The 25,605-nt window shown below is 37.7% G+C and overlaps 1 protein-coding gene across 4 annotated transcripts in view; it reads left to right on the top strand.

Annotated features, from left to right (window-relative positions):
* The first annotated feature begins 564 nt into the window (after positions 1–564).
* LOC306882378 (microcephalin-like) overlaps positions 565–25,605 on the top strand; it is a 64,966-nt gene continuing 39,925 nt past the window's right edge. The window contains exons 1-12 of one of the 4 annotated variants that reach the window (XM_079436962.1): positions 567–724; positions 1,066–1,130; positions 2,428–2,497; positions 3,042–3,133; positions 3,202–3,320; positions 3,811–3,898; positions 4,063–4,174; positions 4,270–4,401; positions 8,483–8,575; positions 9,023–10,177; positions 10,604–10,704; positions 21,541–21,578. In XM_079436962.1, the coding sequence (XP_079293088.1) occupies positions 3,080–3,133; positions 3,202–3,320; positions 3,811–3,898; positions 4,063–4,174; positions 4,270–4,401; positions 8,483–8,575; positions 9,023–10,177; positions 10,604–10,704; positions 21,541–21,578 (1,892 nt within the window). In that variant the 5' untranslated portion in view covers positions 567–724; positions 1,066–1,130; positions 2,428–2,497; positions 3,042–3,079. Of the gene's footprint in view, positions 725–1,065; positions 1,131–2,427; positions 2,498–3,041; positions 3,134–3,201; positions 3,321–3,810; positions 3,899–4,062; positions 4,175–4,269; positions 4,402–8,482; positions 8,576–9,022; positions 10,178–10,603; positions 10,705–11,813; positions 12,722–21,540; positions 21,579–25,605 lie in introns of those variants that run through there. The other 3 variants (XM_079436960.1, XM_079436963.1, XM_079436961.1) reach the window with 3 other exon arrangements.

The raw sequence follows: 25,605 nt of genomic DNA, 5'->3' as shown, positions 1-25,605 counted from the left end.
ATTTTTTCAGTGTTTCCTTTTTAATAAATTTGCAAAGTTGTGATAAATCCGGCTTTTGCTTTGTCCCTATGGTGAGTGGGGTGTAGATTTCTGTTGGAAAAAAAAGTAATTTAAAGCAATTCAACATAATAACGCAACATAACAAAATGTGAAAAAAGTGAAGGGCTATGAAGACTTTCTATAGGCACTGTATATAAATTATTAGTGAATCCAAATACTCTGCCAATGCGATCTATGGGATATGTGATTTGTTTTCAGTCTAAAAACAAATAAAAAATCCATGTCTTTAATAAACTGAAAATGGTTTAAAACGCAGCTTTCGGATAAATAATAAGTAGGCTACTTTGGAAGTGTTGTTCATAATTTTTATTTTCATATAAAAGCAACATAAGAAATTACATCCAGTTTATTAGCGAAAATATGATCGGCTACGAACACTTTCTCTCATACCCTCGCCTGCTTTCGCCACATGAGGCGGTCCCTGTGGAATAAACAGCCAAAAAAGGGGCGTGGCCAAAATGCATCAACCAACTGGTGTTAGGAACGTCACCGAATTCCCATCATGCGTCGCAAAAGGAACCATTACCGCGAAATCACGTTTTTTTTACAGTTGAGAGTGGTGACATGAAAACAGTGTGTATCAACGGCGCGATGTACATATATATATCAAACAAACAAGGATAGATTTGTTTTCGCAATGCTGAAATGTTCTTCTTTGGTTAAGGTGAGCAATGAAAGGTGCTTTCTTACAGAACACTTTAGATGTAGACTAGGACACCGTCTCAAGTACGTTATGCCCTGCGTTTCAACAGATGACTATTTTGTTGTTTTAGTAACTTACTTGCTTTTTAGAATTTGATTTTACCCCCCTTGATTTATGTTTTTGACATCTGCTAATATTGGTGTTCGTTTTTCACGAGTTAATGTAATGTAAATCCTCTTGCTTTGTTCTTGGTTAGCAGATTTTGATTAAATCTTTGCTGAATGTATGTTACCATGTTTATTTTCTCTTTTGCTTGAATCATGTTGAGTTTATCATGTTCCATTTTCTGTTGGTTGATGCAGTTTTAGGAGGAGACCTTTAGGATCAATCATGACAGGAAAGAACACCTCCACTGGTTTTCTCAAAGGTATAGATGGATATTCATTAAATGAGATGTTTTCTGTCCTCTAGGATGATCAACACATGGTTTTAAAAATGTCAGCGCGTATACTTAAGCCAATGCGTAACTTTAATTCTTAATAACTGTCATAATATCAGAGGTGAAAACTGTAAATTATTGAACTAATATTCATTTTAATGGTATCCCATGGCCAAAAAAAAAAAGGAAAAAGACAAAAAAGAAACAAGAACGTGTCAGCAGGTAAAAATGAAGAATAAAAACACAATTCAATCAAGGTAAAGCTTTAAACATAAAAGGTTCATGGGTGTGGGCTAAATTACTTTAAAAACATTTGACATTAAATATCATTCAATGTCTATTTCAATGCGATGCAGCTTTTGACACAGTCTAACACTCTTTTCACATAATTAAATATTCTCTAATCCAACCCGTTACATTTCTCAATTAGAGTAATAATATTAACTACTGACTTGTCGTCAGCAAGCACCAGCACCACTGACAGATGAAGAGGAGATGGTCGAGTATTGAAAGATTCTAAAAATCCAAAAGTAAAAATAATAACTTCTGCTTTTGTATTAGGAAATAAAAATGACCAAAAAAAAAAAGTGAATAATTTGTTTATTTAACAGCTGTGGTGGTGGTTACGGCTCGTACTACCCCACCATCTGGCATCCTTCCATTCCATACAGTAATCAGTTTCATTTTCAGAAGGGGCGATGGTGGGGATACGCTTGTCATCAATGCATCTCCAACCACACTGGAAATCCTGATTATTGGGTTACTTCCAGAGGTCACAGAAAGATGTTATCAAATGAACGTCATTTATCAGATTAGCCTCATTTACACCACTGACCTACAGTCCTGTGATACTCCTCTTTGACGGATTTGTGCCCAGGAAAAAAATTCTCAGAAGGAGCGTGAGAGCGATGCACACTTTCCTTAAAATCTGCATACAGTGGACTTATAATGTGCTCTGCATCTCTGACATTTTTCTTAGTTTGCAAATTATCTTCCAATGGAGTAAGACATTTAAAAATATTCTTGTTTCCGTTTGCATTAAGATTATTTTTCTTACCCTATGGTGGACAATTTTACTTGTTTTATGTAAAATGCACTTAAAAGGAAAATCCCCCCAGGAAACAAGACTAAATAAAGACCATTTTTTCATATATACAATGCATATTAAGAATTTGTAGATATTTGTACTTGAAATGAGACAAAAGTAAAAAGCAACTCAAAAAAAGCAATTTTGCAGCATGAATGAATCAATAAGGTATTAAGACTTTGCTAACACTTTAAAAAGGAGGAGGAGACCGAAAGAAACTCCGGGTTTACCGAAGAAAACCTGCTCCCGACCAGGTTAGGTTCACAGAGTAAGTTACCACAGTAACTGACTCTGAACATAAGTTACCTGACTTTCAGAAATGGGCTTGACTTATCCTGCTTTCTCGTGTTTGATAAAACTCCCATTTTGAAACAGAAAACCCAGAGTTTCCCTCATTTCAGGGTTAACATACTCAGTTTACACTTAACCTCTTTTCTGAAACGGGCCCCAGGTGGTGCAAATGCTCACAATACAACCAAATACATTTTATTTGCCGTGCGTTTCTTTTTTTGGTTGTGTTGTGAGCATTTGCAGCGTGTGCATTATAAAATTGAGGAAGTTGTTTTCTTAATTTGCAGGCATTTTTTTCTATTTGCTTTATTGGGTGTCATTAGCAAGTAATTTGCAAGTAAATACTTTTTTTTCTTTAGTCAGAAAAGACCTTAATTTAGTTTAGATTTGAATCATATTTTATTCCCCTACCCTCTTCTAACTTGTATATTTTATGCCAGTGGTGCCAAACATTTAATGTTGTTATGAATCAAACTTTTTGAAGTGAATGTTTATCCACTGTCCTCTTTCTCCCTTTTAAGATGTGGTGGCGTATGTTGATGTGTGGTCTGCGAGCAAAATGGAGGATTACTCTGATCCGTTTATTCAGCAGCTGCATGACATGGGTGCAGAGGTGACTTTTTTATTTTATTTTAGCAGTTGTTTTTGAACAAAAATAAATGAATGCATTTTAAATGACAGGTATCTAAGACACTCAACAAACAAGTGACCCACGTAGTCTTCAAACATGGTCGCCCGTCGACATGGAAGAAAGCCCAGAAAATGGGTGTGAGGATTGTTTCTGTCCACTGGGTAGCAAGGTAAAAATGAGTTTCACATAGAATTAATCTTCTACAAAAACTAGAGAAGTAATGCACCATAGAAAGGCCCCTTTTTCTGCCACATTTGAAAGTGCTGTTAATATCTTTACATACAAAAAAGGTTCCTACTACTTGACATATCATTTGAAATAGGCGTCTAGATAAATCACACCTGTCTTTGACAGCAATAGTACTTTTATTAAAAAAAAGGAAAGGAAATCATCCTGTTTTAGCTAATTTAAAAATACTCTCCTTGTCAATCATTTTGCATATATTGATTTGCTAATATCTAGTTGATTGAAATTCCTTTGGAGAGCAGAAATCTGTTGATGCCAATGACAGCATGTTCTGGTGCAGTTAGTTCTCTCAATTAGTGATCTTTTCCCTCATTTTGATTGTTGCATTTCTTTGGATGGCCTGTAGATGTCTCTAGACCTCAATGTTTCCTTTCACGTGGCTTTCAAAGTCTATTCATCATGTGATTTTGCAGATGCAAAGAGGGTAATGAACGTGTAGATGAAAATCTTTTCCCTGCTCAAAATGAAGACTCCAAACTTCTCCATCTAAATAAAAGAACAGTAAGAAAATTTAACATAAATAATATCTAAAACAACAAACGTTTTGACTAGTTTTCCTTTTTTTTTTTAAATTGACTGGTTGCTGTAAGAATATTACACCTATCTTGGTAAATGTTAATAAATAACCACATACATGCTTTTTTTTTTCTTCATTGTTTTTGCAGCACCGTTGCATGCAACCGAGAGATATTCCTATAAAGACCCCTGAGAATGACAGGCGGCTGAAGAAAAAATTAGACAAGATGATGGAAGGCCTGATCTCCTCATCCCCCGTTGGTGAGAAAAGCATTTTTATTTTTTTTTCATTTTATGTTTATTTCATTCAACAATTTGTGAAGGTTGTTGTGCATTTGGGATTTTTTTTAATACAGTTTCCGACACATCACCGTTCGTTATTGATGAGGAAAGTGGAGTAGTGTACAGTCCCTCTTTAAAACGCTCTGACAGCATGGCTCAACGACTGAGAGAAATGAGAGCTCAACGTGAACATCTCTCACCCACTGGTATTTCCTCAAATCCTTTTGAGAACTAATTTTCATTTGTAAACTAATAATTTTGTGTTCTAAGAGACCACAAAGCTTTGTACTGAATAATAGGTGTGCAAATCTTTTGGTTCATTGTGAATCCGCTTAATTCATTATTTCAAATTGTTTCTTTTTGATTTGATAATAATGAAAACCATTTATCCAACTTATTTAAAAACATTAGGTTAGAGAGGACACGACCATTTGTAACTTGAATGTGCAAGGTTTCCTGTGTCATTTGTTTTGGGTTAATTTACCTCTACAAAAACAGTCTGTTATGCTGCTTGATATTTCAAACTGGTATTTGTACTGGTGTTTAATCATATTATTTTAATCTATTCCAATCAGTGCAGATTTGTACAGTTTTCTGCACTTTATTCTTTTAGTCATTTACCTATAGCAGCTAATGAATCGTTAATAAGAAAATAGCTTACTTCCACTTTGCAAAATAAGGTGGATAGGATTCTTAAAAACTTCCCCTATTCTTTCTTTGGTGCTGGAACATACCCCACACCATACTGGAGAATATTGCCACCCTCTTTTGTTAATAGTTTGCACACATAACCCAAGTTCTTTTATTATTTTTAAAGGTGTCATGAACTGAGAAACCAAAATCCCCTTGATCTTTTCACATAAGAGGTCATTGTACTATATAAAGCAGCCTGTAAGTTTCATAACAACTTATATTGAAACAAGTCTGCCAAAATGACTTGTGGAATGTACCAATCTATGATGTAATGGTGTCGGGCTGTGTTCGAAATGCCATACTATCATACTACTCTTACTATTTTGCGTAGTATGCAAGTTTTCTGAATGCATGAAATACCCGGATGACCTACTATATTTGCCAGAATCTGCTAAATATAACTCTGGTATACTGAAATCAGCTATGTTCCAAATGGCATACTATCATACAACTCCTATTATACTGCAGTATGCTGTGTGAATACTGTGAATAGTATGTGAATTTTCTGTATGCATGGAATGCCCGGATTACCTGCTACGTTTGCTGAAATTTGATGTATGCATCTGAAGCTCCATGCGCTCCATGTGATGTTTCATCTTCAAATGTGTGAGTGAACTGGAGGCGGGGAATAGTAATTATAAATGTTACACTTGTATATACATATACATGTAAACTACAAACTATCGCTGTGCATCTAAAAACAATATCATTTGTAGGACATAAGTTGTACTTTAATCTCTACGGCACTTTTCTGAAGAAGGAAGAACCGCTTGCGTCAGGGGCTGGGGGCGGGGTTACCGTGACCAACAAGACGAACAGAAACTTGGACCGCCATATTTGAAATAGCAGCTAAACGCTAACACGTTTGATTCGCCGTGTTTGGATGCCGATGTAGGTTCGCAAAGCCATGAACATCAAATAGCACCGCAACGTCCGCCATTGCTGATAGTTTGTTTAGGCTTGTCCGGGATAGGTCGGTGCTGCGCGGACCGCTCGGTGCGAGGCATATCGGGGTGCTGCGGGAGCGACTGGAAAGCAGACGGCTCTTTATGCTTTTGGATCGCTCTCACCGTGCTTTAGTGTGTTGTGTGCCGATCGATGGGCTGCAAACTGTGATCTCGTGCAGTTGCTGACGCTCGCTAAAGTGTGCAATCACTTTCTTATGTGCGCTGTTTTATCGTTCAGCAAGGAGGGGAGAGTATGGAAAGTGGGGGGGCCTAGTAACTCGTTTGGGGGGCCACGGCCCGCAAACTTACCGTGTTTTATAGGAAATGAACAGAGACATATACGCCTAATAAGTGCTGTAACAGACCCAAATCATCACTGCTGCATAGTTGCATTTTTCCAGTTGCCAAATATTTTAATATAATATATTTCTGGCGCTATGGCATTTCTGCGCGGTGTCGGAGTTGTTAGCTTGTCTTTAATAAGATCGATCACAAACATGATCCCTGCACGATCTAATGTGTAGCGTCTCATTAACTCGCTGTCATGCATTGTGTGCAACACATTTCTTCTCCCTCTTCATGTTTTGTCCATTTTCTCCACTGCTAAAGAAACTCTTAAGCCCCTTAAAAGTCCTCGTCCGTACTCCTAACAATTTTGGACCTTAAGACCTCTTTTAAGGGTTAAGATGCTTTCTGAATTACTTTTTTCTTTACTAGGATCTTTTCTTTAATTTTTAGAGGAAACATTTCTAAGAATTTTCTTAGAATTTTGTTACTAGGAGCAACTCTTAGCACTAAGATTCTTCATGAATACGGGCCCAGATCTTTAATGTAGACATTTGTGCCAAGTTCACCCGAGCCGTGGATAATTCAAGCATTATAATGTCCCGAAGTTGTATCAACCACTTGTACATATCCAGGCTATGTGGTGGAAGCCATTACTATTGCATTGTCTGTTAAACAGATCGTTTGATATGAGTATTTATGTGGTATTAACTTAAATCATAGCATTGTCCATCTGTGAAGGGCATAGACTGTCAAAAGCCCTATTTGGACGGGACTAGTTTTACAGGGAGTCGTTGGAGAAATTTGTGTTTCACACAGACATACTTGGTGATTTTAATCCCATCCAAATCTGCCACATTTGTGTTTTTCTCACGCAACCTCTGTAATAATTCCAGAGAAATGACCTACTGTTTTTCAGCAAACTCAGTGGTCCTCTGAGGCTAACTAATCCCCTACGAATGCAGTGTCTGTGATTGCCGGTGATATTTTTTTTCACAACGCATTTCCTTGTGTGTTTTGGCCAACGTGAATTACCGTAGACGCTCCTACCACGCTCATGTTTGATATATTTGCCTCCCGGCAAAGAAAAAAAAAAAAATAATAATAAAATCAAGAGCCAGATCACGTAAACTGTTCAGACTGGCTGTTGTAATATCAGCATCAGGTAAAATTACTGCGTTCATTTCTGCACTCAATTACATAATGTTTTAATTACTTACTTTTGTCATTTAGCAGACGCTTTTGTCCAAAGCGACTTACAAATAAGAAAAAGTAACTAAAACTAAAAGTTACAACTCTATAAATACTATATACCCACATATTTAAGAAAATAAAGAAATTAAATAAAATTGACACATGCATATAACAACATTTCAATAATAAACATATAAATGAAAAAACTAAAATAAAAAGCGATACTTCCATCCCTTGCCGGTGTCCCTGCCCGGTGGAGTCGCACGGTAGAGTCGATGGTCTTTACACTACACTTTTACATATGTACCTTTATGAAAATTAAACAGGGGTTTACTACAAATAAATAACTAAAGTAACCACACATTAACATGGTTTTGCTATGCTAGCCATTTAGCTTCACCATGGTATTTGTAGTAAAACTGTTATACTAATGGTAATCAATCCGAATGACTATACACAATGCATGCATACAGAGCACGTGATCTCTGAAATGCCCAAATGTACAAAACAGCCCCTCCCACCTCTGTAATAAACACGGAGATGTTAGTCCTGTCCAGATTGGTACATGAAAATCGCAGACGTCAGATGATAAGAATCGAAACTCAAACGTTTAAAAAGCAAGTCCCGTCCGAATAGGGCTAAACATACACAAATCTTAGCCAATCGTAGCAGTGGGCATTTACTTCCGATTCTACAATCCGCTACAGCTATTCAAACAGTATTCAAATGAGGAGGGTCAAAAATAGGACAGAAAATAGCCTATTCTAGGATGTTTTTTTATTTAAAAATCTTGATAACATTATAAGTGGACCTCAGAAAACAGTACAAAATAAAAACATGCAGTTCATGACTCCTTTAATAAATGCATTGAGAAAAATAAATGAATTATTACACTACAGCATTGGTCTCAAACTCAAATCCTGGAGGGCCACAGCTCTGCAGTTTAGCTCCAACCCTAATCATTCAAACCTGATCCAGCTAATCAAGGTCTTCAGGATTACTAAAAACTTCCAAGCAGGTGTGATTTGAGCTGGTTGGGGCTAAACTCTGCAGAGCTGTGGCCCTCCAGGAATTGAGTTTGAGACCACTGCCCTACAGAATCTGTACACACTGACTGTAGAAATAAAGGTACTTTCAGGTATTTATTTAATTTTGTCTTGTCCCTTAGCCTCACAGCTACTCGATAGTGCCTCAGGATGTAATTCACCTTTGAGACTACCTCTTGGGGCATCACCAACTCTGTCTTTCTTGCAACGACTAGGTTTGTTGAAACAAAAGTATTTTTTGGTAGTAGAATAATTGTAGCTTTTAGGGATGCACCGAATGTTCGGCAACTGAAATTGTTCAGCCGAAAGAGCAAAAAAAAATCTCTTTCGGTGTTCGGCCGAACAAGTGAAAAGTCTGAATAAATTGTACCGAACAATGACATTTTTGGTGACGCAATCAAATGGCAACCAGCGTAGAGTGAGAGGCGCACAGCAAACATGTCGGCAGTGTGGAAGTGGAAGCATTTAAAATTGTCAGAGAAAGACCCAAAAATCATTACAAGCACTGACAGCAGGAGACTGTTGTGTGTTAGGTATTCTGCCTTCGGCCCAGTGTTTCTCTTTTTTCGGCTTCGGAATTTTCATTTCGGTGCATCCCTAATAGCTTTAGTAACCATTTTGCATTATTTAAAACTAAATATGTTGAACTTTAACTTTTACAGAGGAAGAGCCTTTGGATTGCTTCTCAAACTCTCACCATCATTCCTCCAAGAAAAGAGATGAACAAGAAAAACAGAACTGTAATAAAAAGTTAACCATGAAAATGACAAGTAAAGCAAAAAAACAAACACCACCTGAATCAGACACAGCCATGGTTATGTGTAATCTGGCCAGTGTTGAAACGCATAGTAAAGTCTCACCTATATCTTCCAGATCAACAAGGTCTTCAGTAAATGACTTTGGAGGAAAGAAACAGTCCACTTTAGAGAGTTGCATTGATAATACCTTTTCTGAAAGAAAACAAAGCTCACACCTCAAACCACAAATTGAAAACAGTGGAATATCTACAAAGTTATCTGGCAGTCTTGAAAGACCTGAAAGTTCCTTTCCTGAAAGCCTGACAAAAACCAATCACAAAAACATCAAAAGTATACAGCAATTCAGTGATCTGCAGACCAACTCCAAACGTTTATATTCCAAGAAGAAGCAGACTTCATCAGGCAGTTGTTTTACAGAAATTGAAAGTGATGGATCGTTAACTCCCAAGCCTGTTCTTAAATTTCAACGTCAGACTTCTGCAGTTTTGTGTTCTGCTGACTTGGTTGGTGATGTTCCTAATAGAGATGATGTGGATGGTGAGGTGTTTGAAGACTACTTCTCACCAGCCAACAATGCCCTTAGACGAAGGGTCTTTTTATTTGGGTCAACCCCAGAAAGATTGCACATGCCTGCTTTTGACCTGGATGACTCAAACAAGAGGAAGGGCAAGAGATCATTTGGTAAAAAGCAAAAACATGAAAATATTAACATTAAAGACTTGTTGGTTGGCTCATCGGGCCCTGCTCCTGAGACACATGAACCAAGGCCTGAATGTTTGTCTGTAGGGACATGTGAATTGCCCAGGTTTGAAGAAATAAAACTTGAGGCATCGGCAAAGAAACAGAGGACACAAACTAGGTTAAGCTCTGCTGTTCTCTCTGAAGGCAAGAAGCGTAAAAGCTCAGTTGAGCTCAGTCCTGCTATTGAAAAGAAGACTTCAACGGCTACTTCTCCAGTGTCATCCTCAGCAGTTAATGTGAATCTGCAAATACAGAACTGTCTTGAAACTGCCCCTGACCCCAAACATGCCATTGAAAAGAGACAGATGGGTTTAAAAAGTATGTAAATTATTTTTTTATTAGTATTAAATTGGATCTTGCTTATCTCTAAACACAGCTGAGTTTATAAATTCACAAGGCAAGGCCTTGGCAGTACATATGCAGAAAGGATGAAAATGTGTAAGCTTTATTTTAGGTGAAAATTTGCACCCTAGAAGCCGTTTCAAATTGTGGCTATGCAATGACATCTAGGTCCCTGCTATACTGTGATAAGATGAAATTATTTACATTTTTATACTTGAAAAACAAAAAGGAATATCCTTTTTGTTAGTTGAGAAACATCTCACAAAGCATGCTTTTAAAATGTTGCATGGTTGAATAAACGTTTTAAGAAACACTCGTATCTGCTGCTCAGCTGTGTCACTGTGCACCTGCTGTGTGCTCTCCTCTCAGCTCAACTTGCTTTCTTTGTTTGCATTATATCAGTTGTAGGGAAAGAAAATGAAAGCACAACTGATGGGAGCATTGAGAGAAGTCCTGAAATGAGTAGCAAACCAAAACGTATGAAAAAGGACAAGTTCATGAAGGTAAAGTAGTTACAGTTTTAGTTTTTTAATGTCTTTTAGATAGTACTAAACATGTCTGTTGGGCAAAGAATTAAGACATTTGTGTGAGCTAATTTATAATTTAAGATATATTTGATAAATCTGTGAACTCCATATCACACAAGTAGTACTGCCATTTTTTTTTTTGACAAAGATACATTATTGCTCTTGAATTTGTACAAACCCAAATTTGTTTAAATGTAAATATTGAGATGACTTTAAGACGCATTGAGGTTGGCACAAACTGTTTATCCAAATTAACATGAAAGTAAACTTGAATGTAATTTGGTCTGTTTTTTACTTTTGATGGTGTGTGTGTAATGCAACCTGTCCTTGTAATGCAACCTGTCCGGGGAAGTCGTGGCCTAATGGTTAGAGAGTCGGACTCGTAGTGGAAAGGTTGCGAGTTCGAGCCCCCGGCCGGCAGGAATTGTAGGTGGGGGGAGGGAATGTCCAGCGCTCTCTCCACCCTCAATACCACGACTGAGGTGCCCTTGAACCCCCAAGGGCACCTCAGTCGTGGTGCAAGGCACCGAACCCCCAATTGCTCCCCGGGCGCTGCAGCATGGCTGCCCACTGCTCCGGGTGTGTGTTCACGGTGTGTGTGTGTGTGTGTGTGTGTGTGTGTGTGTGTGTGGATTTGTTCACTACTCACTGCTGTGTGTGTGCACTTGGATGGGTTAAACGCAGAGCACCAATTTCGAGTATGGGTCACCATACTTGACAATACGTCACGACGACTTTGTTGACATCTGTCTAATTTGATTAGCCAAGAAGCAGGTAAATTTGTGCTGAAATACTGTAGAGTTTGATTGGATAGGACAAGCAACTTTTATAGTCGGAAAGGGCTGGTTTTCATATGTAGGTTTTGTTTTTTGTGCCTCTTTTACATTTTAACAAGCCTTTTTAAAGCGGTGTTTTGTTTTCAGCCAAAGCTTTCAGTTTGATGCTTCTGTGTAGCAGCATGGCATAGCAATTATTTCTGATGCAGATGTTATATGCTACTCTCTTTGTTGCTTCCCTGGCTTCCTGTGTGTTTTCTTCACCACTGTGACTTGCACCTGGTGAGTTCTCTTTTTGCTTTCCCTCAGCCTGAGCAAGACTCCCTCCTGGAACAGAGAGAGAGAGGTCTGCCTTCACCTCTAGAGGCCGTCTCTGTTTGATTTCATTTCCACAAAAACTGTGTAACTGAGTAAATTTAAATTTATCACATCGGGGTCTATTCCATTGTAGTAAATAATTTACAGATCGGTGTTTGTCACCACTATTCTCTTACCTTTGACAAGATTAGAGTAAACCATCTTACAACAGTTATATTGAAAGAATTGGAGTGGATGACCTCACAGGTGATCTGGATGCAGTGTATGATCATTTAAATTGGGTACAATTTCGGCATGAGTAGGATTGGCTTCTCCTCTGGGACTTTTCCTCTGAATGAAACTCACACTCAGGCCAGGGTTATTATAGTAAACTAAAACTACAACCATATAAATGTTTTTGTTTCTTGTATATATATATATATGACCTCACAGTTGATTTGGATGCAGAGTATGATCATTTAAATTGTTAACAAATTGGGCATGAGCAGGATTAAAAAAAAAAAATGAAAACAGAAAATATAAAAACTAATTCAAATGATTAGTGACTACAATAAAGTAACAAGTAAAAGTAAAGTAACGCAAACTTGTGTATAATTGAATTAGTGTTATAATGAGAGGTGATCTGGTGTTTGAATTTGTAGTTGTTTGTTTTAAGTGGTTGTTGCAAAGTGTTTTGATATTTTTTTTTTTTTTTTATGGCCAATGGCCATATCTTAGAGCTGAAATTAAATGTATGTTTATTGTACATACTGTATTTACTGAAGTAGAAATTATTTGAAATTATCAAAAAAAAAATAACTAGAGTCTGTAATCCTACTATACTATTTTTCACAAAGAAATTTAATAAATTATGCATAAAACTGTATTAAACGCAAACAGTGTGTTGTCAGTAATCTGGTAAGTCTGTGTGCAATGGGAATCTTTTTTTTCAAGTCATGTAGTCCATTACTGTATTGCAAAACTTTATATCAAATTTATAAGCTTTTAGTAGTTTTGTTGGGAAAAGCCAGAACAGTGACTGGCCCCTGTCTCTCTTTTTGTGACTAGAGACCACATATTAGAGTGCATGTACCAGCCACGAAGCTTTGTGTCATACTCAAAAGAATTTCCTTCATTTGTGCAAGGGGTTCACACCAGTTCTTTGTCTTAGGTTCATGCTCCTTTTAGGAATAATGGTAATAATAATTGTGTGTTTGTGTGTGTGTGTGTGTGTGTGTGTATGTATGCATGTATGTGTATACAGTCATGGCCAAAAATATCGGCACCCTTGGTAAATATGATCAAAGAAGGCTTTGAAAATTAATCTGCATTGTTAATCCTTTTGATCTTTTAGTTTAAAAATTCACAAAAATCTAACCTTTCATTGGATAATAAGAATTTAAAATGGGGGGAAATATCATTATGAAATGTTTTTCTCAAATACACGTTGGACACAATTATTGGCAACCCTAGAAATTCTTATGAGTAAAATATCTCTGAAGTATATTCCCATTCATATTCACAATTTTGAGCACTCCATGGTGATTATGAACATGAAATCGCGTTTGGTCTCGTACTGTATCGCGTATCTTGTCAGTGTGTGCACTTGCTTGGCCATTTTTAGTTGATAAACAGGAAAGTGGGTTCAAGCGCCAGCAGAAGGCAGTGTAATGAAATAGTCTTTAAGAGAAGCAGTCTATCAGCGGAAGTTTAAAATCAGCTCGTAAGTGTATTTACTTGTCTCAGTGTTTAGCGCATTTGCCGTTGCTAGGAAACGCTTATTTTGTTTACTGTGTTGAGAGTTACTGAAATCGCGTTTGGTCTCGTACTGTATTGCGTATCTTGTCAGTGTGTGCACTTGCTTGGCCATTTTTAGTTGATAAACAGGAAAGTGGGTCCAGCTGAATTGAAATGGTGATTTGTTGGATTGGTATAAAAAAGGTTGTTATACCGCGGCAGCGGTCGCGTGCAGTCGTCGTGTGAAGACCGAAGAGTGTAAAGACCATCAACTCTACCGTGCGACTCCACCGGCAAGGGATAGAAGTATCGCTTTTTATTGTAGTTTTTTCATTTATATGTTTATTATTGAAATGTTATATGCATGTCAATTTTATTTAATTTCTTTATTTTCTTAAATATGTGGGTATATAGTATTTATAGAGTTGTAACTTTTAGTTTGTTACTTTTTCTTATTTGTGAGTCGCTTTGGACAAAAGCGTCTGCTAAATGACAAAAGTAAGTAAGAAATTATCCAGCCATGGCTTCCTGTTTCACAGAAATATAAATAGGAGGGAAAACAAAGCCCAATTTTCCTTAATCATCCATCACAATGAGAAAAACCAAAGAATATATTTCTGATGTGCAGCAAACGTTAATTGAGCTTCACAAATTAGTGAAGTGGCTTTAAGAAAAGAGCTAGAGCAGTGAAAATTCCCATTTCCACCATCAGGGCAGTAATTAAGAATTTCCAATAAACAAAATGTTACGAAACTGCCTGGAAGAGGACATGTGTCTAAATCGTCCTAATGCATGGAGCGTTTGAGTGGCTAAAGACTCTCCAAGGACCACAGCTGGAGAATTGCAGAAAATAGTTGAGTCTCGGGGTCAGAAAACCAACAAATCCAACAAACTCCAGCATATTCAGTAATCAGACACGACTGGAACTTCAAATGGGGCTGGCTTCTATGGTCAGATGAAACAAAAAAAATTAGCTTTTTAGCAGCAAACACTCAAGCTGGGTTTGCCGGGATAAAAAGTACCCCATGTGTACAATGAAATATACTGCTGTATTTTTGATGTTGTGGGCCTATATTTCTGCTGGAGATCCTAGACATCTTGTTTAGACACATGGCATCATGGATTCTATCCAATACCAACAGATAAAAAAATCAATGTGACTGACTCTGTTAGAAATCTTATAATGGGCCATGTTTGGATCTTCCAACTGTATAATAATCCAAACAAACCTCAAAAACAGCACAAAAATGGGTCACTGAGCACAAAACCGAGCTTCTGCTATGGCATTCCAGTCCTCTGACCTGAACCCTGTAGAAAATGAGTGGGGTGAACTGAAGAGAAGAAGCACCAATATGGAGCTGGGAATCTAAAGGGTCTGGAGTGATTCTAGATGAAGGAATGGTCTCTGATCTCTTGTCAGGTGTTCTCTAACCTCATCAGGCATTATAGGAGAAAATTTAGAGATGTTAAACTGGCAAATGGAGGTTTCAAAAAGTATTGAATAAAAGGGTGCCGTTAATTGTGGCCGATGTGTATTAGACTGGGGATATGTCCCCGGGGCTCATTCAGGTGTCCCGGCCTCCTAAAAAATTAGCATATCATGAAAAGGTTCTCTAAACGAGCTATTAACCTAATCATCTGAATCAACTAATTAACTCTAAACACCTGCAAAAGATTCCTGAGGCTTTTAAAAACTCCCAGCCTGGTTCATTACTCAAAACCGCAATCATGGGTAAGGCTGCCAACCTGACTGCTGTCCAGAAGGCCATCATTGACACCCTCAAGCAAGAGGGTAAGACACAGAAAGAAATTTCTGAACGAATAGGCTGTTCCCAGAGTGCTGTATCAAGGCACCTCAGTGGGAAGGAAAAAGTGTGGCAGAAAACGCAGCACAACGAGAAGAGGTGACCGGACCCTGAGGAAGATTGTGGAGAAGGACCGATTCCAGACCTTGGGGGACCTGCGGAAGCAGTGGACTGAGTCTGGAGTAGAAACATCCAGAGCCACCGTGTACAGGCGTGTGCAGGAAATGGGCTACAGGTGCCGCATTCCCCAGGTCAAGCCACTTTTGAACAGAGAAGCAGCACTGGACTGTTGCTCAGTGGTCCAAAGTACTTTTTTTGGATGAAAGCAAATTTTGCATGTCATTCGGAAATCAAGGTGCCAGAGTCTGGAGGAAGACTGGGGAGAGGAAAATGCCAAAATGCCTGAAGTCCAGTGTCAAGTACCCACAGTCAGTGATGGTCTGGGGTGCCATGTCAGCTGCTGGTGTTGGTCCACTGTGTTTTATCAAGGGCAGGGTCAATGCAGCTAGCTATCAGGAGATTTTGGAGCACTTCATGCTTCCATCTGCTGAAAAGCTTTATGGAGATGAAGATTTCATTTTTCAGCACGACCTGGCACCTGCTCACAGTGCCAAAACCACTGGTAAATGGTTTACTGACCATGGTATTACTGTGCTCAATTGGCCTGCCAACTCTCCTGACCTGAACCCCATAGAGAATCTGTGGGATATTGTGAAGAGAAAGTTGAGAGACGCAAGACCCAACACTCTGGATGAGCTTAAGGCCGCTATCGAAGCATCCTGGGCCTCCATAACACCTCAGCAGTGCCACAGGCTGATTGCCTCCATGCCACGCCGCATTGAAGCAGTCATTTCTGCAAAAGGATTCCCGGCCAAGTATTGAGTGCATAACTGAACATAATTATTTGAAGGTTGACTTTTTTTGTATTAAAAACACTTTTCTTTTATTGGTCGGATGAAATATGCTATTTTTTTGAGATAGGAATTTTGGGTTTGCATGAGCTGTATGCCAAAATCATCAATATTAAAACAATAAAAGGCTTGAACTACTTCAGTTGTGTTGTAATGAATCTAAAATATATGAAAGTCTAATGTTTATCAGTACATTACAGAAAATATTGAACTTTATCACAATATGCTAATTTTTTGAAAAGGACCTGTATAATGTGATCAACAGAGCAGCCGTCAAGTGTTAGGTTATTACATGTGGGGTTTCTAGGTCCGATAATTAACACTTGTTTTTTCAGAATTTAGCAGTAAGAAATTACTCGTCATCCAGTTTTTTATATCGACTATGCATTCGGTTAGTTTCTCAATTTGGTGTTTCACTGGGCCGCAAAGAAATATAGAGCTGAGTATCATCAGCATAACAGTGAAAGCTAACACCATGTCTCCTGATAATATCTCCCAATGGTAACGTAAAGCGTGAAAAGTAACGGCCCTAGTACTGAGCCTTGAGGTACTCCGTTATGCACTTGTGATCGATATGATACCCCTTCATTCACTGCTACGAATTGATGGCGGTCAGATAAGTACGATTTGAACCATGCTAAGGCACTTCCACTAATGCCAATAAAGTGTTCTAGTCTATTCAAAAGAATGTTGTGGTCGATAGTGTCGAACGTAGCGCTAAGATCCAGTAGCAATAATAAAGAGATACAACCACGATCAGATGATAGAAGCAGGTCATTTGTAACTCTAATGAGAGCAGTCTCAGTACTATGATACGGTCTAAATCTTGACTGGAATTCCTCACAGATACCATTTTTCTCTAAGAAAGAATATAATTGTGAGGATACTACCTTTTCTAGTATCTTTGACAGAAAAGGGAGATTTGAGATCGCTCTGTAATTAACTAGATCTTTGGGGTCAAGTTGTTTTTTTAATGAGAGGCTTAATTACAGCCAATTTGAAGGTTTTGGGGACATATCCTAATAACAATGACGAATTAATAATAGCCAAAAGAGGATCTATGACTTCTGGAAGCAGCTCTTTTAGTAGTTTAGATGGAATAGGGTCTAACATACATGTTGTTGGTTTACATGATTTAACAAGTTTATACAATTCTTCCTCTCCTGTAGTAGAGAATGAGTGGAATTGTTCCTCAGGGTATCTATAGTGCACTATCTGATGCGATACGATTAGAATTTTATCTCTGATAGTATCGATCTTGGAAGTAAAGTAGTTCATAAAGTCATTACTGCTGTGCTCTTGGGGAATGCCAACACCTGTTGATGCTTTATTTTTTGTTAATTTAGCCGCTGTATTGAATAAATACTGTGGCTTATGTTTGTTTTCTTCAAGAAGAGACTAAAAGTAATCAGATCTAGCAGTTTTTAATGCTTTTCTGTAGGATAGGGTACTTTCCCGTCAAGCTAAACGAAATACCTCTAGTTTTGTTTTCCTCCAGCTGCGCTCCATTTTCCGGGCTGCTCTCTTTAGGGTGCTAGTGTGCTCATTATACCACGGAGTCGGACTGTTTTCTTTGATCTTCCTTGAGCGTAAAAGAGCAACTGTATCTAAAGTGCTAGAAAAGAGAGTCCATAGTTTGTTACATCAAGTTGTTCTGAGCTATTGGATATGCTGAGGAATTGAGATAAATCAGGAAGATTACTTACAAAGCAGTCTTTTGAGGTAGAAGTGATGGTTCTACCATACTTGTACCAGGAGATTTTGGGGCACTTTATGCTTCCATCTCCTGACAAGATTTATGGAGATGCTGATTGGCTTTTCCAGCAGGACTTTAGCACCTGCCCACAGTGCCAAAACCACTTCCAAGTGATTTGCTGACCATGATATTACTGTGCTTAATTGGCCATGTGCTTAATTGGCCATCGGATCATACTTTTAAAGAACTTGAACTTTTATGCTTTGCAAATCCTTTTTTTGATTGATCTTTGGAAATATTCTAATAGTTTGAGATACTGGATTTTGACTTTCATGAGCTGTAAGCTCTAATTATCAAAAAAACTTTTGAAATGGAATTACTTTACATGTAATGATTCTTAAATATATATGAAAGTTTCACTTTTTGAAATAAGTTACAAAAAAAATCAGTTTTTGACAATATTCTATTTTTTTTATGTACCTGTGTATATATAGTATGTATATCATCTGGAAATATTGACTTTTTTGCCTCCAATTTCATAATGTTAATGGAACATGCAGATAGTATAGTTGCTCTAAGCACAACAAATATCAGATGAAGTGATTTGTACTGTTTTCATACACTTTTTAATTTGGTATGTCCAGCTTTTGCAGCAATTATAGCACCGCATCTCTATGACATAGTGTCAATATATTTCCTGAGAACACTAATGTAATCCCATGCCTTCTGCAACTGCTAAAGGCTTTCCTCTGAATGTACAACCGATCTGTCCAGTTTATTTTCCAACTCGCCCCAAATTTGCTCGATGGTGTTAAGGTGCATACTTTGATTGGGCCAGTCCATTTTTTTCAGTGTTCCAGCAGATTCCTTCCATCGCAGGTAGTTCTGGTAATAGTTAGAAGAATGGTTTAGAATTTAGGGTCATTGTCCTCTTGGAAAATCGAACATGCACTCTTCGCTTGTTGCCAAACTGTTCAAACTTGGACTCATCAGTCCACAACACTTTATACTAATCTTCCTTTGTCCTTTTCTTGTGTTCTTTTGCAAATTTCTCTATTTCTCTAAAATCTTTCTCTATCTCTTTCAGTAATGGTTTCTTTGCTGCTATTCGGCCAACAGTTTCTGATGCACAGTTCTTGAAGACACTGTTGCACCATTAGTCATTGTGGTGTTGATCTCATCATGCAGTTTTCATGTCTTTCTTCGCTCCTTAAGACTGAGAATTTTGAGATGCTTCACTTGTCTAAAAGTTTATTTTTTTCTACCTCTCCCCTTTCGGTTCTGGTGTGAATTGGTGGCATCATGGTGGTCTAAAGTGTATTTTACAGTGCTTGGGCTGCATCTTACATCCTTGGCTCTGCGGCAGTAACTCCAGCCAGCATCAAAAAGGGCCTTTATTTGAACCCGTTGGTTACTTCTTAGCTCCTTCTTCTCCTTATCCAAGATTCTCACATTTTAACTAAAACGAAGGAAGAAATTATGGCTAATAGGCTGGTTGTGTCTATTTTACGACTGCTATAACGTGGCGTTTTCGCACCATGGGAACTAGGAACGGTTTTAGTTCCAGGAACTCCGTTTGGAGGAACTAAATTAGCTCCTACTTCAGAGTAGAGTCTAAAACATCAGTGGTTCTAGGAACTATCAGTGACGCAAGTGTACGCTGATTGGCTAAATGCGTACGAAAACGCCATAACCCCCCATGATTTAAAACACTGTGTAAACATATACTGTGTAAACATTGTTTCATACTGAGAGCATTTATAAACGACATTTACCTGAAGACTTCGTCTATGGCGTTTTGTGCTTCTATCAGCCTCAATTAAATGTAACACTGCAAATTGTAGTTGGAGATTCTTAATCCTCCTTTCCGTTCTTTCAATCACTTGACGTATACGTCGAAATGCCATGTCCATTATTGTGAAACCCGCGAGACACAACAAAAACACAGCTCCGATCACAGCATCCTCAATCCTCCTGTTGTTAACGTTGTTCTTTTGTTTACGTTGTTGAACACCGCGTACAAATGACGTCGCTGTCGACCGGCTTACATCACTTCTTAGTACCCACTGTCAGTGCGAATGCAACCCTTTAAATGGTACTGGGAAATAGTTCTCACAAAATTGTCCCAGTACCTTAGTACTGTACTTTTAGCTCTCAAACTAAAGCACTGCGAAAGGCCCCATAGGCTATGACTTTTTGGCTAGGTTTAAAGGAAAAGAGCACGTTTGGATAAACAAGGCAATAATAGATGGCACTCGTGGAGGTAGGAAAACAGTTCTTTATGAATTGCGGGATTGCTTGTAATAAAGATTTAAATGCAAAAGAAAAGGCAGTAGAGCTGACGGTTTCTGTCTATGGTAAGTTTTAATTTTGAATGTTTGTGGTAATGTAAGAAAAGTAGTTTAAATATATAATTATATATTTATACATTTAATTATATACTGTACTGTGTAAAAAACAAGAATCACAATGCTGAAAAAGCATTTTAAGTAGCAAATGCAAAGCACGATCAAACATTTAGGTGAGATAAATATATATTTTTTAAATGTCCAAAAAATTGCCCCCCTCCACCCCTCAAATAAAAAAAATTCCCTCTCACAAGAGTCACCTAAGAGGGGAATTCATTTTCAAAAATGAAATTCAGGCCCTGAATAAATGTTTAAAAATCTTGATTGGATAAATTATTCTACATGATAAAAAGAAGGCTGTATAAAGATCGGGGATCGTATCAGCAGATACTGCTTTCTGATCGGCCTCAAAAATCCTGATCTTAGCACCCCTAGTTATTACAATGTAATGCTTTTAAACTAATTTAATTTATTAATTTATTTTTAGTGCAAACAAGTCATTATATTGCAAAATAATTACTTTGTAATTAGTTACAATGTTATGCTTTACATTTTGCAAATGAAAAATGCCCCAGACCCGAAAATGATTCAATTCGTAAATGTCACCTTTTTCACCGCCTGTGAATTTGCAAGTATGTTGCATGTATTATACGCACAACTACAACATTTTTCTCTTGTTTTTTCCAAGCACAGAATTTTCTTCCTTGAACAGTCTGATGTCATATTTCACGAGCAATACCTTTTAACTTCTATTGACCGTAATATCCGCTTGCACCTGGCCACATATTTGTGTCATGGTGTCAGAAAGCATCTTGGTAAACATGTTATGTATGAACCTGTTTTAGCTGCCCTGTTCACTGATGGATGTAAACCCCAACTTCCTGTAGGGGAATAGAGAGGAAGGCAATTCATGTGTTTGTACTACAGAGCTGTTGTACTGAAGCCAGGGTACAGGGGACGGATGAAACTGTGCCACGATGTTTTGTGCTTAAACGGCTCTCAACTGCTTCCCCTCCCGTATGGCCTTGGTTTCATTTCCTCTTCGTTCACCAAATATGCAGATATCCGGCATGTGTTTACTGGTTTATGCTACTCTCCAACAAAACAGGAACTCAATAGTTCATGTGTCTGAGATTATAAAATTTTATGTGAATGTCATTAAAAATATTGAGTGTATTAGTACAAGGAAATGAACTGCAAAATTAATGTCTAATCTTTCTTTTTATTTTTTTGTCTCTACAGAAAAATAGATCCTTGGTAATGACAAGCATGCCCACTGAGTGAGTATCTGTGACTCTATTCTGTGTACTATTAAAAACAATAGTAAATAATAAAGCTAGCTATTGTGCTGCATGGATACAACCACCCGTTTTGTAAATCGCTCACATAAAGTAAATTGTTAGTTTTCACTCACAGCGATTGCGATATACGGCTAAGAATAAGTTTAGCACCGATATATTGTCAACCTTATTACACTTTGGCATATTACACTCTCTCATTTAAGAGTTGTACTCTGTGTCTTTGCAACACAGTGACTTAAAGGTAGGGGTGGCACGGTACATGTATTCGTACCGAACCATCATGATACGGACATCTCAGTTCGGTGCATGAGGCCTTACGACGAATACAGGCAATTCGCCCCCAATCCAGAAGGGGGCGCCCGCAGTAATACACCGCTGTTTGATAACCGCCAGCAGAAGAACAGCGAATGCCATGTAGTGCTATATGTATCCCTTCTAGCCTTAAGAGTTGTGGACTTGAAAACAAAGCCCACTAGACAATGAGCATGTGCTGATTCTGAACAGGAGTATACTTTAAAGGCTTGTGCACTCAACTGTTTGTGAAATGGGGCTTTGTGCTTGTGTATCCTACCTCTCTCATTCGTCACAAATTCAAATATTCCATAATATTTCCATATTTGCGATGTAATGTATCTGAATGCTAAACTATAATTTATTATGTAAATGATAGGCTTTGTACTTCAGTCGCATTCCAACGGTGACACAGAGGCGAGTGTGCTGATGTTTGGCTCATTGTATTTTATTTTGATAAAGTACCAACTGCGCTGTCAAGTTAGCAATGCTGGAACGTATGAGTGTGTTTTTTTTTGTTTGTGTGTGTGTGCATGTTTATGTGGTTTATGAGGACACAAATTTGTATAATGACATGGGTATGACAGAGGTATTACAATATGAAGGTGGTTTATGAGGACACTGCCTATGTCCCCGTAATTCAAAAGGCTTAAAAAAAACATACTAAATGGTGTTTTTTTTGAAAATCTAAAAATGCACAAAGTCTCCTGTGAGGGCTAAGTTTAGGTGTAGGGTTGGTGTAGGGCAATAGCACACACAGTTTGTTCAGTATAAAAACCATTACGCCTATGGAGAGTCCCCATAAACCACAAAAAACAACGTGTGTGCTCGTGCACGATCACTTCAAATGTTTCCTTATACCAGCAGAATCAACTGTAAACACTTATTGTCTTATTAATAATCACTGTATAAAGGTCTGCTTTTATTTGTGTTCACTCACAATGAAAACAAATTTATACATATATGTAATAATATTTAGTATTTTCACATCTAGATGGAAAAAAATGCAATTTCCACTACTGTCTGTTCAAAATAAATGAAAAGAAACTGAGCATAGTAGATTTCTTTTTTTTTTTTTTTTTTCCTGTTGTACCGAAATCGTATCGAACCGTGACCCCCGAACCGAGGTACGTACCAAACTGTGACATCTGTGTACCGTGCCACCTCTACTTATGATAAAGTTTGCCCAAAAATGGAAATTCTGTTGTCATTTACTCACCCTCAAGTAGTTCCAAACCTGTATAAATTTCTTTGTTCTGCCAAACACAAAGGAAGACATTTTGAAGAAAGTTTGTAACCAGGCTGTTTTGGCACCATTGATTTCCATAGTAGGAAGAAAAAAATACTATGGAGGTCAATGGTGCCTCAGAACTGCTCTGTTTCCCACATTCTTCAGAATATCTTCCTTTGTGTTCAGCAGAACAAAGACATTCATACAGGTTTGGATCTACTTGAGGGTGAGTAAATGATGACAGAATTTTCATTTTTGGGTGAATTATCCCTTTAACTAGTCCTTTTATTAAATGATACACAACATAAATGGTCTTCTTTTTTGGGTTGCTGTACACACAATGGCAACTACAGCTTTTATTTCAAACCTAAGCATTTGAATATCTTCTTACTAAGACATTTGAACATTTGCTTGGGAAATATAATGTCAACTCTTTATACGCATTTTGTGTAAATAGTCAGCTATATTTTTAAATGCCACCAGATTGCATATTTTTATATCAGCTGATTTGCTTTCCATCTCCAAACAAACACAACAGTATTTTGTTGCTCAGTGAATCTGCATTTTTGAACAGGTTAATCAATGATTCAGTGACCAATTCATAGAAAAAGTAATTTCTTTCAGCCAAGATGGTTGATTCATTCAGAAATGATTGATTCAGATTGATTCAGAAATGAATCAATTGATTTTCTCATTACCCAAATTGATGCTTCCTCATTTCCTCACTCCTCCATTCTTCAGCCCGGAAACTGAACGAACTCAGCCATTATGATGGGTATCTCAATTCTCTAATTGCAGGAGGGACAAGGAGTGAGGAAGCTTCCTGAGGAGTCATGAGTGAGGATACACTGGTGTATTCTTCCCCTCCCTTTTATGGGGGTGGAGCGAAGACATTAGGAAAGGAAACAAGGATGTAAAAATAAGACCATGAGAAGCACCCGTTGACTTGCCGTCAACTACTCAGGGTTTTAGTTAAAAATGTTTAAGTGTCATTTCAATTATTTCAGTCATTTAGTAATTCTGTATACAAAACTTTATATTTAAAACATTAACAATAAATGCATTTATGCCATTAAACAATCTGTGTATGTAAATTAATGCCTCTATTGTGTGCGTCTGTGCCACCTCTGAATTTTGTTGATTCTAATTTAATTTATCAATTATTTTATCAAATTATAATTTATAATTTTATCATAATCTGTCTGAATACTCTATTCTAATTGGCTTGCAGGTATGCATTAAAACAGTTTAATGCACAGGTAATTCCAAGTCAGTTTAATCACAATCACGCTTCGTGTCGAGTGGTTCTTGGCCTCCACTTCGTGCATTAAAATCATTAATGCACAGCTAGTCTTGCATTATCCCTTACATATAAATTTAAGACATAAAAGAAGATATAGATATACATCATCCCACCATAGGCCTTGACTTGACCCACTGGCATTCAGTTGCTTGATGGCCGACACTTGTTTACACCAGATAAAAGTGTCTAAAAACAAAATAGAACCAATCGAAGCACTGACACTATACTGGATATTTTTGCTGTGGCATGTCCTGTTTAAACAGCTTGTTTGCATCTCTGTACAGACTTCAGACTCTTCCTAGAAATACTGAAGCCTGATTGGAATACCGTTGAACCCCAACGGACAATGGTGTTCAAGCTTCCTATATATAAAACTGTGCTGAATGGCATTTCCTTAGAATCTTTCTCATTCACCTTGCATGATACAAGCCTCGTTTCGCCATTGAATTATCACCAAATGGATTACACTCTGTCAGTCCCCTTCAAGGTGAAGATGGCAATCAAGCCATAGTGGTGCTTGCAAGTGGCCCATGCAGCCCATTCCAGCCTGCTGGAAGTGTTGACTGGCCCTCCCTGGTCCATCCTGCTTTCTCAGGTGTCTTCTGGGGTGCTCTCAACTCTGTTCAGAGCCCAGGTTATGATGCTTCCCCTTCGCAGTCACTTTGTCCCATACTTGCTCTGCGCGTTTATGGAGAATGTACTAGACACAAGCACATTAGACTCTGAGCAGTTCTTTGTTTGCTTCGGTGGTAGTACTTAAGGTTTGCTGAAATCTAAACAGACTACCTTATTGGATTTTGAATGTGATAGCTCTATCTTAAATATACACAAAACCGGAAGAAATTAGGATAGAGGCAAATACATATTCACTGTACTGTAGAACCTTTATTTTGTGGCGCTAGAAAGCTCTGTATTGATTGCAAAGTGCGTAAATAAAAGTATACAGCATAAAAATAGCACTCTCGATATAGGCTATTGAATGAAACTGTCAACACTGATTCTTATTATGTAGACTATTTTGAACAAGAAATAATCAGAAATGGGTTCAGTTGTATTCTATTGACTCACACCATTTTATTGTATTTAATTTTATTTAATTATTGTTTGTTTGTTTAACTTTATACTGTTGATCAAAATAAAATAATTATTTGTAATATAATCTTTAAAATTACAGAATGATC

The sequence above is a fragment of the Barbus barbus genome, assembly GCF_936440315.1.
Source record: "Barbus barbus genome assembly, chromosome: 16".
NCBI lineage: Eukaryota > Metazoa > Chordata > Actinopteri > Cypriniformes > Cyprinidae > Barbus > Barbus barbus.
This window is presented reverse-complemented; position numbering and strand designations above follow the sequence as displayed.